General features: G+C 44.4%; 1 protein-coding gene across 1 annotated transcript in view; it reads left to right on the forward strand.

Moving 5' to 3' along the window:
* Positions 1 to 19,522, forward strand: part of TERB2 (telomere repeat binding bouquet formation protein 2) — a 446,976-nt gene that overhangs the window by 274,905 nt on the left and 152,549 nt on the right. Inside the window, exon 5 of the mRNA XM_069625425.1 lies at positions 14,236 to 14,321. Coding sequence (XP_069481526.1) covers positions 14,236 to 14,321 — 86 coding nt within the window. The remainder of the gene's footprint in view (positions 1 to 14,235; positions 14,322 to 19,522) is intronic.

Below are 19,522 nucleotides of genomic sequence, written 5' to 3' on the forward strand. Positions count from 1 at the left end.
TCTTGGACTGGATATGCTCGTACTTGTCTTATGCTTCACTAGGTGATGCTGTGAGGACCTAAAATGAATTACAACAACAGCAATTACTTTTCACTTGTCTCCCAACCCCTTCTTACCTCATCTTCTTGCCCATCCTGAACCCTCTGATACCTGCAGCCTATGCGTGAAGTACCAATAGGCCTCCTTTTACTTTAACTGAGCTTCTGGTCTGCTTGCAGATTCTTGGGTTTGTTGTCCGCTGCTGAATTTTAAAGCTACTTCTGTTGCTCTTCTCTCTGTTTCTCTTCCAGTCAATAGTCATGTGAGTTCTTAGCTTGAATCTAATCAGCGTAGAAAATAATACCTTTCAAGCTTGTAGCTTTGATTACCCAGAGTACACAGTTCAATGGTCTAAATGTTCTGAAGTGGAACTGTCCACTCTCTGTTTAAACACACTGTACTCAGGTCTAGAAATTTAACATGTTTCCTTTTTCTTTTGTTAAGTCTTTTTAACTTCAGCTAACTGACTGCTACTTATCTCCATATCCTGCCGTAGATCATTGCTACTACCAAAAGCAAATGCCTCCTCGCAGATGAGTCACATCTTCCTTTCTGCTTTTAAGTTCAATTGCTTCGAATATCGCTAGATGGGGAGATTCTTGAGTTGTAACGCTGAGCTGTAGCGCGATCAGCTATTAGCAAAGGAAACCGAAGCGGAAAAATTCAACATGACAGAACGCGCGCACTCCCAGTCAGCTGTTAGTAAAAGTAACAAAACTAAAATAAACGACGCAACTGTATGCACGCACACCTGTAGGTCCTTTACTCTAACCTACATGAGATGGAGCGACGCAAACGGAAAATGATTATTTAAATATTGGAAAAAAAACTATTTACTATTTACACTATATAGTATCTATTAATTTGTTAAAAGGTTAATACGAGCGCTGCATCCTGACAAGAACCACGCGCCCTGTTAGTATTTGAGTAGATTAGCACACAAGCGTTACAAAGAGACTGCACACCTCCTGAATCACACGCGCTTACTGAAACGGCACAAACGCTCCCACCCCGAAACGGCACAAATGCTCTGCTCCCAGCTAAGGCGATCATTTAGGACTTTTACTGCTGCAGATTTAACTTTTACTCAAGTGTTTCTCAATTTAATATACAGCACGTAGACTATTGTAAAACTAAACTGAAAAGTACTACTTTTAACAAGAAATTCTCTGTCACTAAACTTTCTTCATCTGTACACATCACTCATCTTCCGAATTCTTCTATTAAATTAGTCTCTAGATTTGAATTACTTCTCACTTAACACACATTTCTGCTGCACTAAAAGAAACTGCGACTTGCTTCCTTCAACTCTTGAATGAAAGGCAGTGTAGAATTCTCAGTGGAATTCCAAACTACCTCACTGCCAGTCTCCTCCAAACACTGCTGCTGAATAGATGCTCCACCTTGCCTTGGGGAAACTTGAGTCTCCTGTAATCTTCATTAAGGAAATGTTTCTTTATTCTCACCATAACCCATGCGTACTTCTGCCAACCACAACTCTTCCCTCCCTGTACCTTCTCCATCTAAGGTGTTTGAAACTTGTACAGGCAAATGGATACCTAAATAGCCCTTTAAAGGAATGCCCTTATGTAACAACCTTACACTGTAACCTAGAATCCTGACACTCGGACACAGATGGCATTTTAATGGAATATTAGCAACGAACTTGGCGTTGGCACAACGTGGGGGAACCTAGACATGGACTACATGCATTTCGGTGCTGGCCTGCCCATGCGTCCCGGACAAAGACAAATACATACAGGTTGTTTGCATGTCATCACAATCTGCCCAAACCAACAACCCATTACAATGTAATCCAGCAATAACAGTCAGAAAATGACACCTTGACTTGTTCATCTATGAACTCGTCTACAGTAAAACTTGCATTATATTTGGTATTTCCATACGCTTGGCGTAACACAGGGTGTCCCTCAGCTCAACGGTTTTCATAAAATATTCAGTTTTGAAATGCTGATTGTTACCATTGTTGCGGGTATTACAAACCTCTCGTCATTCATTCCAAAACGAATACTCCCTTTCTTCCAAGGACGAATAACAATTGAACCTTCATAGGAGCGCCCATGCTAACTTTCTTTTTGGTGACCGAAAGACACAAATAAAAAACATACTGTACATGATGCGTCGGTGTGAACAGGCCACAAGCAACATCAAACGCAATGACCTTCACTCCCATGGGAGCAATTAGCCCTGCCGACTAACGTGGAATTTGAAATATTTTCGGAAAACAAACAAATTGTTTGCTGGCATCCATCAATGCCTTGCTACCGTGAATACTATTTTACTCTTCTACATTGATATTGATTAAGTTCTTTTCTGACAACAGTTTATTTTCCTCCCCATTGTCACATCTGCGTGCGCCCTGTTTTCACGGGCTAATGTTATCTGCGGATAACGTGAGACACTGACAAGTCATAAATCCAAGTGCCCTTCCATCTCCACTGAACTTCCCTTGCACTAACAAATGTTGGAGGAGAGGCGGTATATCCCACCCCCCCTCCACCATTCTCGTACCTGTCAAATGATGTATAAGCGAAGGTGGGAGACATCTCCACCCCTCAAACACCTATTTGCAACTCCCATGTTTCATATACGTGTATTAACTCTGCGCTAATGTGTGTACTTTGAACTCCATTTGTGTCCTTCCTAACGCCTTCTTTTTCCTCTGCCCCTCTGGCGAATTGTTCACTCTCCCTCTCCTAGCGCCGCGTACAACCAGCCCCCTCCACCGCTGTCAGCTCAGTGCGTGTCCTGTTCTCATGGAAATTCAGCTAATCATTTTTGCAAGTAGCGATTATGGAGCGCTGACAAACTGTGCTCATCCAAGAATGTGACACCAAGGCCTGCTTCAACCTTAGTACCCCATCCATTACTGCTGAATTACTCATCCCATCTCCAACACCTCCCTGCCAAGCTGCGGTCCCCTGAACCCATGACCCTGATTTCCTTTGAACGCATCTGGTCACCAGACCCCGTACCACCTCAAATTCACCTACCATATACCTAATCTATAATGGTCATATATTTTGGTAACACTAACACCTGTCCCCACTGTGTTTGAAAATATAAGACTCCAAAGGCCACAAATCATAGATCAGCCCTTCTGATAAGGCACCCGAAAGCAACAACCCCTAACATATGCCCCCATAAAAATATCAGTCGGAATGCACCTATTTCACACCAATATCACCCATTCATGCAGTGTTTTGCTTACAGTCAATAGTTCTTGCATGCCAAGTTTGTTATTTTGCATAGGTCTGTTACGTTCACCTGGTCTCTGTGGAGGCGTTGGGGAACAGTTGCAGCTCTCCCTGAACTTCAATCACCCCCTTCAGGTCTCTCCGTCAGTAGAAAAGCTGCGAGTGGTGGTACGTGGTGATACTGCTCTTGCGTGGAGATGAGCGTGTGTGAGGGCGCCATACGCCGGCCCATAAAGCTCACCTGTGATTTATGGAAGATAAGCTCTTCGTCCTGCTACTTCTGGCAGGGGCACGTCGAATGGGATCTAGTTCCTTCACTGATCCCTGATAAAGATTAGTCCAGTCCAGCTGCGACTATGCTTATCCTTATGATTGGTAAGTCTTTCTTGAGCTCTTGTGATGCTGTTCGTTCTGTTTAATGTCTTTATATGTTGCTCGTATTTATGCTCGCAATAATGTCTCTCTTCTGTTTTCTTCCCTTAGATGGAAATGCAGCTGTGAGATGCGAGACGCGGCCGGATGGAAGATGGATACTAACGCAATGTTCGACAGCAGGTAAGTGATTGCGTAAGGAAAAGTGCAAAGTATGGCAAAACGCAACCTTAAACTGACTGTTTTTTCAATGTCTAACCTTGTCTTCTGTTTTTCCTTGCAGGCGCTGCTGTCGACAATGGAGCGTGTCGTGCTGCAGTGCCAAGATGAAAATTTCGGCATTCCGGAAAGTGTAAAGATGAATACTTGGTTTGCCGAAGAGACGTACAGGTAAGAACAGCTTCCCCCAGTTGGTAAGTATGTTGGCAGGAAGCAGGATCTTCAAAGGTATGTCTGACCTCAGGCGACGGTGATGGTTACGCTGCTTGCAAGTGCAGAATAACGCGAAGCGTCTGTCTTGAGGATCGGGGCAGCTTGTATAGCTGAGATCGTGGGCACGCCCATTAGGGCCAGTTTACCAGCCACATCCTGCCACTCCTAGAGAGTGAGCATGTGCGAAGGCAATCCATTAGCACCCACACCGAAGAATACACTTGGGACTGCTTAATGGATGGAATGTTCAAGGTTAATGCATCCTGCTTAATGGATGGAATGTTCAAGGTTAATGCATCTGAAGTGCTATGTCCATAATAAAAGCTTTTTGGTGTTAAATGGATGTTCTTCTTTACTTTTGTTCATGAGCCTGGCGCCAAAGGTTCCAGGACAGTGTCCACACAGGTCTCCTGTGCATGTGACCCCTGCATGCCTGTGCCCCTGACTTCATGACCATGACCGGTCTCATTCCTTAGTGGGAGTTGTATTTGTTCTATCTATTTGGGCAACTGCAGACCCAGTGGTTGCTTTCATGCTGATATCCATCTGATCCTCCAGTGCCCTGATCAGTGAAGGACCTACAAGAGCGGGCCGAAAGTGGGAAGCTGGAATACAGAGTTACACTGTATGGCATCTCCCAACAGGCCCTTCTTGCACACAAAAAATTGATTAAGAGGATACATTTGAAAAGGCAATTTGGACGTTTTATTAGCTTTGAAATGCAAGTTAAATAGATTTCAAGTGGTCATGTACATTGTACAAACATTGTGGAAGATGCACACCGCTGGTAATCATTTAAAGCGGGGAGTCAATTGTTCAACTAGATCCTCTTTTGGTGGACAGGGCACTTTTACAATGTTTTGTGGCAATGTATGAGTCCTTGGAACAAAATTCTGATTGATCCCATGAGTGTGCATGTCTAACACAGTCAAAGTGAGATCTTTTGCAAAATGGAATTCCATTTCCTGGTATATCGGCTTGGCAACCCATTGTTTGCATCTTTTTGCAAAGGCCATTGTGTAACGAAACATTCCAAAGTTTCGTGCAGTTCTCGATTGGTGCCTACCCATGTTCTCGTCATGGACTAATACCGCTAGTAATGTTCAATATTGCATACCGTCTATGCCAAAATGTAACTTCTTGGGCCTGTACTTTAGGCACATATTGTGGAACACCTCCAAATCTCTGGTGTGACAGAATTCTGTTAGTCCCTTCAGGTCTCTTGAAAGAGATTTATCAAACACGATCTTCTGAAGAGCTTTTTGTGGAGGAGAAGATGGAGCCAACCACTTCTTCTTGCGTTCCTGTTCTTCTGATAAAAAACCATGTGCACATTGGTGAAAATGTTGGTTTTCTGTCCACAAATGAACGTTGGAATAGTAGTGCATCAATGAGCACCATGTTTCTTGCAGAATTTCCACAGAGCCATCGCAAGTTTTGGAGCTCCACCAAAGATGGTTGCTGAAAGACTGGAACCACTGTAAAATATTTTCAGAACTTTTTCTTTTTTTTTTACCAGCAGCTGTATTTTTTTATTGTTTTGGCAACGTGCCATACGTCAAATTGATGGTGAATGTTTGGAAACTGCTCTCGCGTGGCCTTGGCTATCGAAACATGTCTGTCAGTGGCTATGGTGTCTATTTGCATTTCCCTCGATTGAAGATGTTCGGATTTTATGAAACCATGTTTCTCCATGGCTACTGAGGATGTACATTCGGACACCTGCACAACCTCTGAACTAACCATTTTTTTAGTTTCCATGTCATGAAAGTGGTATGTGCAGTACTTTGCTGAAAATCTGGGTCTGTCACACTGTCCATCACCAGCTAGCTTGAACCGCTTCCCAAAGAATGTTCTTTTGATTGACATTTGTTCAATTTTCCAGGCTTGACTAATAGCAAGAAATAAATATTTGCTTTGATATTTGTAGTACTGCGCTTTAGCAAGGAACTGAAGTCCCACAAATTCACAGAAATTGGACAACTTACTTAAAGTAGAACTACTGAAAAGTAGAGCTCCTGAACACAGTAGATTGCCAGCTGGCACTTTGCCCAGCATCGGTTGAGCGGACCATGAAAATGTATGATGGAGGTGGGCACAGGTGACTTGGATTTTCAGGTAATTGCCTTGTACAACACGAGTCACAATCACCAATGGCTCCCCGCATATTTTGCCCCTCGCTGCATGCACACATTTCAGCATCAGTATAATCTCCACCAGGCAACTGTCGAATACAATGTATTTATGCTCCTTTATTAACAAATCGTCCTGCATGATTGTGGATTGTGACTCAACTGTGGTGGACATTTCGACCGAACTAGGCAAACTGAAGTCGAGATCTTTGGCAAGTTCCTCAGACAATTGCATTGAAGCTTCAGTCTGTGTTAGTTCAGCTGGTGTTATTTGCACACAAATTGGAGAAACCGTCAAATAATGTTTATTGGGTGGACCTTTTTTTGCTGGTGTAGATTTTGTCAAGTGGTCCTTGAGGAATTGCAATGAATCTTAATTATATTCAGTTTCATCTTCATTTGTAGAGCTCTCACGTTGCAGCAATGGTCCAACAACACTTTGCTGGCTTTGCCGGTCACATCCAACTCATTTTCTGGCCATTGGACATAGGCATCTCGAGTCTGCCTATTGACTGGACCACGCTGCGCCTCAAATAGTAGTTGCTCCATGGTGAAATCTGTTTGGCAAGCTGCCTCTTTGGTTTCATTTGTTGTCTGTGTCGTTATACTTCTTTTCCTTCTGGGCCTCTAGGAGATGGGTGGTAAAAACATGTTCAATGTGAATCACACATACAGTAGATAGCACTTTAAATAAAAAAAAAACATGTTATGGAGAAAACACCAGCCCAAAATACTTGGAGAACACGGAAAAATAGTTTATTTACCCTTGTTTTCTTGATTTTCTGTGAAACCATCGTCCTCTCTGTAACGACCACACCAGAAAGCTGGTCCACCACATCTGATCCATGTGCCTCCTCTTCTAATTCCCGACCTTGTACACATTCCTTGAATAGAACATTGATTAAAAAAAATCAAACATTTTTTAAATTAAAATCTTTCATCACACACATCGCTTACATACATAACCTCGTAAACAGTGTACGCCATTTAGTCAAAATATACATTTCGATTTTCACCTGATTGATGGCAAGTGTACTTGATCGAAGATCACTGTGCCAATCATACTGATTCTAATGTTGCCCTCAAACATTTTGCAATGTATTCAGCATTGGGAGAATTAGTAACGTTGGGACTGACATGATAAAAGTATGATTAAATGCACGTTTATATGAATGTCACTGTCTGATAGTATTCTATGTAGGATTTACTTTCATTCTTGGGAACTGTCAGTAAGCATACCTCATAGTCTAGACCAGCTCCAAAGGATGATGTAATTGTAGTCGAGGTACCAGCATCCCCCTGTAACACAGTACTTGTTTCAGTATGGATGAAAACCACGAAATGGAACAAACAATGGGATACAGACCATGGAACATATAAAGAGCAACACTTCAATGACACATAGGGCCTCATTACGACCCAGGCGGTAAGTTACCGCCTGGGTCGTACCTTTACCACCATGGCGTAAACTATGTTTACGCCATGGTGCTTGGCGGACTTACCGCCCCATTCCGAGGTTGGCGGGGCGGTAAGTCCCCAATCCCTATTTACCCTTCCCCATTCCCATTTTTGCCCCATAGGGCATAATGGGAGTGGGGAAGGCGTTAATTACGCCACCGTAAATTACGGTGGCGTAATTAACATCAAGGTCCCTTAGCGCCATGGATTTTAACACCTGCTAAAAGCAGGTGTTAAAACCTCCATGGCGCTAAGGGACCTCGGAATCAGGCGGTAAGGGTCGGCGCTGATAACGCCGCCGTAAACCCCTTACCGCCTGAGTCGTAATGAGGCCCATAGTATAAACAACCAACCAGATACAAAAACAATTTCATATTATTTGAAACTCAAAGCATAATGCATTCTCGTAATTGAAAAGTAAACAGACTACCTGATAGGCGCTAGAAGTTGTTGTTGACTCAGGAAAAGAAATGGATGGAGTTTCTCGCACCTTAATTTTCAGTGCATTGTCACGAGTTCGCAAAAGGGGAAATTTGATTTGCATTAGATATGTGGGAAGATCCAACTCTTGATAATATGATCTCCTGCAAATCGGTAGGGCTCACCATTGTTATACTGGACGTGTCATTGTTGTCACTTGTGAGGGTCTGTGCTCCAGTCAGTATGGTGTTGGATTCAGCAAGCAGGGTAGTTATTAGCAGGAGAACAGGTAGCACGATCTCGAGTTGACTTCCCGTGCTCACAGATGTTCTCAGGATAACTATCAAGGGGTTTATAAAGAATTAGTAAAGTGGGTGTGTATGTGATGCAGAAAATGGCCGGAACACTGCTGAATAGAGACACACTTATGTGGATTGCAGGGGCGCAACCTGCTTCATGAGAGCCAGCCTGGAGACACTGAGTCTGGCTAGGCCATGTGAGCAATGGTCCCTGTGCGGAAGATACCTTTGAAGTGTACATGGTGTTTGGCACCTTGGCCATTCCCATCCTGCCAGCCCTGCCAAGACAAGTGAGCGTGTCCTTGATTCAATGAAAAATGTAAACAACTATTCATAAAAGTTGATTTCTATTTTGTTGCTGATGTTAATGGCACAAATGTACTACAAATTGTATAATTCGGGTTGCGGCACAGTGCAGGAAAATCCCCTGTACTGACCGCTGTCACTGGGGAATTTGGCTCGAATGGCACCATCGACATAGGCGGGTATTACTCGTCGAACGCGGTCTCCAAGCCTCCCATGAAGTCACCATGTAAACGCACGATAGGCTACCAGCCTGTACCACCTGCGTAAGAGAAATATACAAACTGTATTTAAATGAACATAAGTGTACAAACCTTAGTTAAAAATGCAATTTTGTATCCTATGGCATAGTTGCCAGTACAAATGTGAATTCATGGCTCAATCAACTTGGGTTTTAAAGTGTAGACACATTACAAAAGTGAACACCCATGCAATCCATAACGTTTGGGAGACAGAGAAATATTGTTTCATGGTTGTACGTTAAAGACACATAAGATGACCAGTATGATTTCCCCAAATCGCAAGAGATGTATTGAGTTGCCAGACTACATTTATTTGGCAGTGATAAATAAAAGTTACGATAATATAGGAGCCAAACCTTAAATGTTAGGTTTCCTAAATTGCATCAGATCTAGAGTACACTTACTCGTTACTTGGATTGCGAGGGCGAACTGTTGCGCGAAGTTCGTGCATAAGCACCATTATAATCCGCAACACAGACATTGTGAGACAGGCTGCCCTGAAGTCATGCAGCTCGGTAACGCATAGCAGTGCTGTCTCCTTCTGATGGTTCCATGTAATAATGTCCCCGCAAAAATATCGCCATGCAAAAAAATCACCGAATTTTGTGGGGACATTATTACATGGAACATGCGGGGACACCCCCGCAACCCCCAAACCTTTTTTTCTTAATGGGGAGTGGGGGATACCCCCGCAACCCCCGCTGCCCCTGTCCCCATATATATTGTCACCCAAATAATATCGCCACAACTTTTTCCCGGTGATATTTACGGCGACCATATATATGGGGATAATATTACCTGATACCCTTCTGATATGTAGGCCAAGCATCCAGAGTTTTCTTTGCAGCCGCAGTTCTCCTCCTCAGTTGGCATGACCTTGCACCGATTGCAGGTACACCAGGTGGAGACGTCCATGCGACTAGGCTCAGGCTCATGATCCAGTGATTCGTCCTCCAACTGTCGTCCGATGCCCCATCGTTTCTGCATCTTTCTCTTTCAACTAATTCCGCCTCGTAATACTTTGGCCCGTACTGCTAGGGCTGTATTGTTGCCATTATACGACAAAATTAAAATCGATAGAAATGCTAGTACTAGTATCGGTTTGCACAGGCTATGAGCAACAAAGATAGCTGAACAGAGCAGAAAAGAGTCGCAGGATATACAAAAAAAGATAGTGAAATGATAGAAAAAGATACTTTTTGCTTACAAGAGACATGGTTCAGCTCAACCTTTGACCTGGATGGTTACACTATATTGTGCCGTCCCTACCTGCCTCTGGTCAGTGGCCGCCCCAAATGTGGTTTGTGGTGTAGGGTGGCATAGGGGCGAAGGCCGTTCATAATTTGAGTGAATACTCGGTATGTAAGCCACATGGAAATGTTCTGGCTGCTTGTATTAATAATGTGTGGCTAGGTCAAGAATCTACTTTATATGACCCCCCAGGAGGGGAGATAACGTTATATTAATAAGTGGTTGTGCAAACCTGCAGATCTTGGCTCAAGTATTCTCCCAAGGGAGCAAGTGTACTGACTGGTGATTTTAATATGGATTATAGAATAAAACCCCAATACAAGGATGGAGAAGGAAGGACAGGTGGCCCAAGGCAAAGGTCGCGGGCATGGAAGGATGCCCTGGCGGAGTTTGAGTTTACCCCTTTGGAAGATGAAGTGGGAACAATCGATTTACACCTGGTCTAATGCCCAGTATCAAAGCTACATTGAGTTTACTTTTATAAATCCACTATTGCCAGACTCAGTCTGAAATTGCACTGTGGGGACTTAGTAGCTAGCGATCATGTGATGTTAATAATGTCTAGTAACGTGTTGAAAGTAACACCTAAGGCCACTTTACTTTACAACTCCACAGTAAACCCTCAAGGGAACAGGTTACGGTGGACTGTTGGGAATATTGAGGCATTTAACACATTATTGGGTCAGTGCAGGCTTGACAAGGGGGGAATCCTGAGAAATCCAACAGACTTGAGGAGGTTACAGGCCCTGTTCTGTCCAACAGACTGCAGGCCCTTGTTAAAGAGTAACCAAACCACTAAGGCTGGGTAAACCTTTGATTATTCTATTGCAAAAAAAGAGCTGAATACAGAACTAAGGAAGGTTAAACGCAACTACACTCTTATCAGCAAGAGAGAAAATGCAGTACTTTGGGGCAGCTAAGGGGAGGTACAGATCATGGCTGAGGGGACATAGATATTCAAAAAACAGTGCAGGCTGGAAGTTAATTGATCAAGACCCATGACTCCAAAAAATGTTGGCATCGCATCCGTAGCCATGGGTTGGGGGCTGGGGCCGAGGGAGGTCTCTGTGATAATCAGAAGCACAATGGGGATTGCATGTTGAATCTTTGTTTGGGGGAGCAGAGGAACGTAATGTGGCAGAACAGAAGTCGATGTGCAACTCCCAGATTAGTGCTTCCATTCTGGAGGCCGATCTGACTGCCAACATCATTAAGTCGAAGGCCTCCAGGGCCACCAGCCCTGATGGCCTCTGTAATCTGAAGAGCGACCCATTATGGTGGTCCTCTTTCCTGCACCAAATGTTCTCCCAGATCTGTGAAACGGGACGGGACTGGCCCCTCATTCCTGGAAACATTCTTTTCTAATCCCTGTGCACAAAAAGGGACCACATACCCAGCCAGTAAACTACAGACTTCTGGCCATGCTGGATTGCAGCTCGAAGATATTTGCCAACATACTACAGGAGCTGCTTTCCAGATGGTTTACAGGTAGGGGGTTACTGAATTTACATCATACAGGTTTCAGGTGAGGATGCACAACTACGCACTCAATATGGCTGCTGTTAACCTTGATTTCTGATACCCAATTTTATCCAGGAATTGCGCTTTATTGACTATTCGACTGCATGATCAGAACTGAACTCTGGGAACAGCTCACGTGCATGGGCATAGACCCATCACTTTTATATGTTATCACGGTGCTTTACAGTGAGACACAAGTTAGAGTAAGACTGTCCCAAGAGGGTAAGCTCTCGGACCCCTTTGCCACCACGAAGGGCTAAAAACTCTGCTGGCACTGAAGCCTGGTAATAAACATCCACCTTGGCTTGGAGAGGACTTTGTGCCATGCTTAACATATGCAGACGACACAATATTGTACGCCAGTAGGCCTACAGCACTTGCTTGACGCTCTACCCACGTTCTCTTTAGAACACGGTTTAAGGCCTAATGCAGTGAAGACAAAAATAAGGGTCTATGGGAGGGGGGCTTATGGAGCCACAATTCAGGTTGGAATTTAGGGGGCACAAAGCTGGAGCAGGTGTACGAATATACATACCTGGCGGTTAACATTGAGGCTTAAGACTTCCCTGTCAGATTCACAGATGGCAGATATTGCAGAGGGCCTGGCACAAGTTGCTCTCACTGAAAAGAATTATCAACTGGCATGGGGGACGGTCTATAGAAGCAAAGATTAATGTCTCTAAAGGCTCAATTATATTGGGTATTCCCTCGGAGAGTGGCCCTTCCAGGTAGTGTTGAGGTTATGAGAGTGGAGCTGGGAGTTCTGCCCCTGCTCTCACTCTGGAAGATCGCCACCTGTAAACTGTGTGCTAAAATTTATTTATATTTGTTAAGCGCACTTGCAGCCCATGAGGCATCGAGGCGCTGTTACAGAGGAGAAACAGATTAAGATTTTTTTTTTTTCCTTTGTCTTAGTTGCGTATTTATAACGCGCTTAAACACTCGGAGGTTTCTAAGCGCGGACCCGGGGATCGAACCTGTTGTTGCTTTGTGTCGTCTTGCTTCCAAGACGCGCACGCTGCCGCTGTGCTATCCTCCCGGCCGCCAGAATGGAACCACTGTGCCTTAGGTGGTGATACTCTGCTGGGCCGGGCGCCACAGCATTCCTCCAGATTTTCTAAGAATATATGGTACAGGACCTGGAGTCAACAGTGAAAACTCCACTTTGTGGCGATTGGCCTTCAGAGTCCCAGCATCATGGCTAGAGTTAAATTGAGCAAACATAGAAGAAAAAACAAACCGTCATGATGTGGGGGAGGGACGCCTTGGACTATTGAAGTTGGTGCTTTTTTACAACAGTTTTTTCCTGGGTACTCCGAGGTCGCACCTGACAGTTTCATTCACTGGCACTGATGAGGTTCATAATTGCATTGCCCAGCGACTTGTCCACACTCAGTTTGGGAAATCACAGGGCCATGGGTGGGGGTTCGTAGGGGAGAGAGATTGTGCAGACGTTGCCATAGGTGGGTGGAGACACCAAGACACATATTGACACAGTGCCCAGCTCTCACCTTGGAGCATAACCGAGCGTACAATCATTTCTCCACTTATTGGGGGGATCAATTCTGGAGTATGATTTATGGTGCAGAATCTTTAGTAATCACGCCGGCAGCCTATCATGTACGGCAACGGGTGGTTAGAAAACTACTAAAGGTATAAATGTAAAGCTTGAAGTTTTGGTAATTTTATAGATAGTGTTTAGTTAAGGAGGTGTGTGGGTAACAGATTTTATGCATTGGCTTTCTTGCTGGAACCTTTACCCCGGTAACGTGGCCTTTTATCTAGCCCAATCGATCACGTTATTGCAGGAAATTTATTTTATTTTATTGATTGTTTTAATGGGGGGAAAGTTGCTGTTGTGTTTTTTTTATTAATAGTGTAAAAGGTACAGGTGTAACCAAATGCACTTAATAAATAGGGAACTTTTTTATTTTGTAGCCAGTTATTTCACAATGCTCTTACATCTCTCTGGTATAATTGGCAGCGACTCCTCGGGACGTTTCATGAACAGAAGCATGTGAACTGCACACAGTGATTTTGTGTGCCTGCTAGAAGGCTTTGATACTTAATTTCCTCTCACTGTGTGATGGCCTTGATTTCTGAGGATAGGTTAAAGAGAATGGGGGATATCGTGTAGCCCCACGTTTTGTCCCACATTGAAAGAGTTTCACTGCTGACAGAAAGTTGTTAAATTTTGTCAAGCTTTTGACCCTGTATAAACGATGTTGATTATGTTGACCCATTTCTCACCAAAGTTCATTCCTCTCAGCCTTTCAAAAAGGAACGACCAATCCACGTTGTCAAAGTCCTTCTACGCTTCACCAGCCTATAATGCATCTTGGATCTTTACTTTAATGCTTTAGTGAAGCACGTTTGATGGTACTATACTATGGTGTTAGGCTTTTCTATCCCATCCTCATACATCCTGACAGCCTATTACTTACTAGAAAAAGTACTGTTGCCATGCTTGTTTTAGTAAGTATTTTAGTCCGAATCGTGGACAGAAAAGCACTAATAAAATATTTTCTATTTCTTTTTCAACCCATAGGAAAGTGAAATGAAATCCGCTGAACTTAAGGCCAGTAGAACAGAAGATGAACGAATAGCATATTGTAAGAAAAGAAAAAATATAAGGTATGAATGACATTGTAACACTAAAAAGCAGTAAAGTGGTCATATTTCTGTTTGGTTTTTCAAAAATGTCTGAAGGCCAACAGCCCCAGTCGACAAAAAAGCAGGAGATAACATAAGGGTTTATAAGGGAAATGTAGTTGCTGTTGTTGCTATACTATGTGATACCCTCATTTACTGTTAGTGTTCGAAATTGAGGGAGCTGGGAACTATTTAGTGCCTGCTTGTATTATAGAAGAGCCTGGTTAGCATGACGCCAACTGCTACCATGTGTTACTTTTGGCTCCTCAGACCAACTTATGATGCATAGGCACGCCTATGTCAATTTATGTCAGGTGAGGACAAAGTCAGTGTATATGGCAAGGGAAATGTGCACAAGATCACACAGTGAATAGCTTTGAGTCAAACAACATGCACAAAGGAACTAAGACACGTGTATACTAAAACCCAGGAGTGCAAATAGTGTGACAAAAATACAAATATATGAAAAAGGGATGTGGGGTAAGCACTTAGAAGCTCCTTATGATTACAAGGAAAGTCGGCAAGCTCCTTACCCAAAATTGCTGTTACAGGTACTGACAGAGCTAAGCCCACATACAGGGCGCGCAAGCAATGACAGGATCTATGAGCTAACACTCTTGATGGTATTGAATAAGGTAACTTAAAAACAGTACTCACAAGGACGAGAAATACCACTTGACTGTCAGCAAAGCACACAAACCCTGTTGATCAAACAGGGACCCAGAAATGCTATAACAGCAATGGGAGGATACCTAAATACATAAAACAAGGGGCAAGTAGGAATAGTGATTACAGAATAGTGAGGAAAACATAGGCATTCACACAGGAGCTAGCTACAACAGCACACCACACCTAATAATCAATGGGAAATAAATGCAGAAGTGCAAGGGAAATCCTGGAATGGATTCCGAGAGAAAGTAAAGGAATACGAGCAGAGAAAACGAAATTACAAAGGCAAACCTGCCCCACCCATCCAAGGAAAAAGGCAGGAAGCTAAATCTTTGAAGACGAAAGACTAAAGCATCAAAGTTTACAGCAGCAAAAGGGAAAGACAAAGAAATATAGAACACAGGCAAAGTTGGCTGCACCAAAAAGGAAAGCACTGACAAATGCTGCCTGCAAACAGAGGAAGACAGAAAGGGAATCTAGGAAGCAGAAATCACAATTAAGCACATTAAATTAGAAATCCACGGATAAAGAACAAGAAATAGAAACTAGGAACAAAGCTAAGAACCAGGAACAAGGGACCAGTCACAAACAGGAACAATGCATCAATGACCGGTGCTGGACTGAAGCAAACTGAGGGCTTGACAAGACGAGAGAGGTGCGGCTTGAGTCGCGCTACCTGACGCCTAGAGGTTCTTTCCTCTAACCTGGTCTTCTCGCTCCCACGGAGAGTGTGTGTTTCTGGCGGCGGCTGCCTGAGCTGCTCTGGGACAATGGCGGCGGCGGAAGCAGTTAAGCAGCTGAAATACGAACGCTTGTTCGTATTTGTATTTAAATACAAACTCCCGCCGGCAGGCGGAAGAGCCGGCGGCCATCCAAAGGCCTCTTAAGGCCAGGTGACCCTGTTTGCTCCTGTTTGCGCTCTGTAGCGCACGTGTGGTCAACCCCCCCTGGGGCATTGTTTAAATCCTGTGCCCCCACAGAGCAAGCGCGACACGCTGCATAGTTGCATCTTCACACCATGAGGCTAAGGCCATCCAAATTGCCTGAGGCCGATAGCATCTGTAATCCACCAGCTACAACAACACGGCCACATGTTGGCCGCCGCACCATTCTTCAATTCCAATGAAATCCGACCTCCATACAAAAACTCCCCTGTCTTGAGCCTGTATGGAGCTGTAGGACCCTGGGCCCACACCTCTGCCCTTCCTGCTCCAGGTAAGCTGCTGCACGATCAACCACTTACAGTTGGAACTCCTTACCTCCGTGTACCCACACACAGTCACTCCCCTAGCAAAGATCGTATTATAATGCCACTCCTCACCATGCTAACTAAAATCGAATTTAGGTGACCCATTGCCTGTGCACCTTGCTAGTGACCTATGCTTTTGTGCCCTCATTTGCTAAAATCGAATTATGCTTTTGTGCCCTGATTTGCTAAAATCGAATTTAGGTGACCCACTGCCTGTGCACCTTGCTAGTGACCTATGCGTTTGTGCCCTGATTTGCTAAAATCGAATTTAGGTTACCCATTGCCTGTGCACCCTGCTAGTGACCTATACATTTGTGCCCTGATTTGCTAAAATCGAATTTAGGTTACCCATTGCCTGTGTACCCTGCTAGTGACCTATTTATTTGTGCCCTGATTTGCTAAAATCGAATTTAGGTGACCCATTGCCTGTGTACCTTGCTAGCGACCTATGCGTTTGTGCCCTGATTTGCTAAAATCGAATTTAGGTGACCCATTGCCTGTGCACCCTGCTAGTGACCTATGCTTTTGTGCCCTGATTTGCTAAAATCGAATTTAGGTGACCCATTGCCTGTGCACCCTGCTAGCGACCTATGCTTTTGTGCCCTGATTTGCTAAAATCGAATTTAGGTGACCCATTGCCTGTGCACCTTGCTAGCGACCTATGCTTTTGTGTCCTAATTTGCTAAAATCGAATTTAGGTAACCCATTGCCTGTGCACCTTGCTAGGGACCTATGCCTCTGTGCCCTGATTTGTTAAAAACGAACTTAGGTGACCCATTGCCCGTGCACCCCATCCAGGCTGATGCTGTGATTACGTTAGAGCACTACCTGCCAGCGCTGGACTATTGCTCCCAGTCCACTAATATAATGCTGGCGCTCCTCAGCATCATCATGTTCCCTTTTTGTATAGTCCCTAATGCTACACTATGCACCAGAGGACATTTCATCAAGATTGGCGAAGGATTAGTTAGACCAGGTTGCCCACGCCACTTCCCCATCCCCTGCCCCACCCCTTTCCTCCCCACAAACCCCCCTTTCCCCACACCATCTCCTCAGCCCCACATCTCACCGAACACCATCAAGAAGGTAGCAACCTCGGACCTCCCGTGCCGTAGTCCCAACCTGCCTATATACAATTACACCATACCTATCAGCATCAACCACACAACCACTCCCATCCTGGGTATTGAAAGATTCAATAGACTCATGTCTAGAACCAAAATGCCCCCACAAGCTACTTCACTCACCACCACGCCCAATACGCCGACCAAACCAAACACCACGCCCATTCATTTCCAACACAAAAGCCTCCACAACACACCACTCCAACACCAAACCAATAACATAGCCACTGTTCCTCCCCCCATCGTAGATAACACACCACCCCCTGCCCCCCCTCCAGCCTCAAAACTGCACTCATTAATGCCCGCTCACTAGGTGCCCATGCTATAGATATCCATGACCTCATTGAGGACCAACACCTCGATATGCTGGTGGTTACTGAAACCTGGCTTCACCCAGCAGCAGGACCACTTCTAGCCCTTGCTATTCCCCCAGGTTTCAGCATCCTGAGAACAGACAGAACAAATACCCAAGGAGGCGGAGTCGCCATAATAGCCAAAACCACCCTAGAAATCAGAGCTTGCCCAATAGAACAGATACAAGGTTATGAACTCCTACTAGTCAAGTATACCTCCAACCCCAAAACCACTACCAACTTACTAGTGGTGTACAGATCACCCAATAAAAACACACACCCTGACTTGGACATCCTACTACTCCTAACGGCCCTCATCAAGCCTAAAACTAAATGCATAGTCCTCAGAGACTTTAACCTAGGTTACAATGTCCCCCTGGACTCAGAAGCATCTACATTTTATGAAATGAATTTCGTCCAACTGGTAGATGAACCCACCCACTCAAAAGGAAGAACCCTAGACTGGCTTCTCACTCTTAACTCTCTAGTCACCATTGACTCCATCCTCCCAGTCAATTGGTCAGATCATTATGTAATCAATTTCACTATAGACAACGCCAGTACAGAGCACATCACCCCTAAAAAACCAGAAACATTTGAAACTAGAAATATCAAAAAGCTCTCCTCCGACAAACTCACCCCAGCACTGAGTGCTGCCTTTGCCCATACGGTTCTAGGCACCAACAACCCCTCCTATCTAGCTGACCAATACCAACAAGGCCTCACCCAAACCATCAACCTACTTGCTCCCATCACCACCAAAATCCGTAGACCTGATAAACGCTCCTGCTTTTGGTTCAATGAGGAGCTTGTAACCTTAAGACACACAAAAAGATCACTTGAACACCTCCATAAGAAAAAAAACACCCCAGAATCGGCATCAGCCTTCGCTGAAGCCAACAAAACCTATAAATCAGCAATAATCACCCAAAAAGCCAATGCCTTCAACCTCCGCATTACGAATGCGGCCTCAGATAGTAAAGAACTCTTTACTATCCTTGGAGAACTCGAAAGCCCTTGTCAAACTTCAGCACCCTCTAACGCTAGCAAAGACTGGTGCACCACTATTCAAAACGCACTCTCATCTAAAATCCTCCTACTACAAAACAAAATTGATAGTAAAAAAGCACTCCTAGCTGACAAATCTCCACCCACTATATCAATGACCACATCAAATGTCACTACTGGCCCCCCATTTCAATTCACTCCAGTGACTAACAAAGAGGTATTCGACACCATAATGAAACTCAAGGCTTCCAACTGCAAGGAAGACCAATTCCCCGCCCATCTAGTGAAACTATGCGCCCCCACTCTCACACCTATCATCACTGAATTCATCAACAACTCTTTTCTCACAAACAGTCCCCACTAGTATCAAAAAGCTTGGGTGACACCACTTCTAAAAAAAAACCTTCCCTGGACCCAACAATACCCACTAATTACCGACCCATTACAACGGTCCCATTTCTCCTAAAAATAATCGACAAAATAGCCTACTGCCAAATCCAGAACCACTTGGAACAACATCACTTACTAGGAGACCGCCAGTCAGGATTCCGTCCCAACCATAGCACAGAGACAGCCCTCCTTGATCTGAAGATCCAAATGGATGCCACCAGAGAAGCAGGTAAACTCTGCCTTCTGATGCTCTTGGACCTCCCAGCGGCCTTCGATCTGGTTGATCACGATAAACTCTGTAACACTCTAGCAAACAATTTCAACCTAGCACAGAACGCTACCAACTGGGTCAAATCTTTATTGGCTGACAGGACTTCCAGAGTATCCATC

The sequence above is a fragment of the Ambystoma mexicanum genome, chromosome 11, assembly GCF_040938575.1.
Source record: "Ambystoma mexicanum isolate Mex_15411 chromosome 11, UKY_AmexF1_1, whole genome shotgun sequence".
Classification (NCBI taxonomy): Eukaryota; Metazoa; Chordata; class Amphibia; order Caudata; family Ambystomatidae; genus Ambystoma; species Ambystoma mexicanum.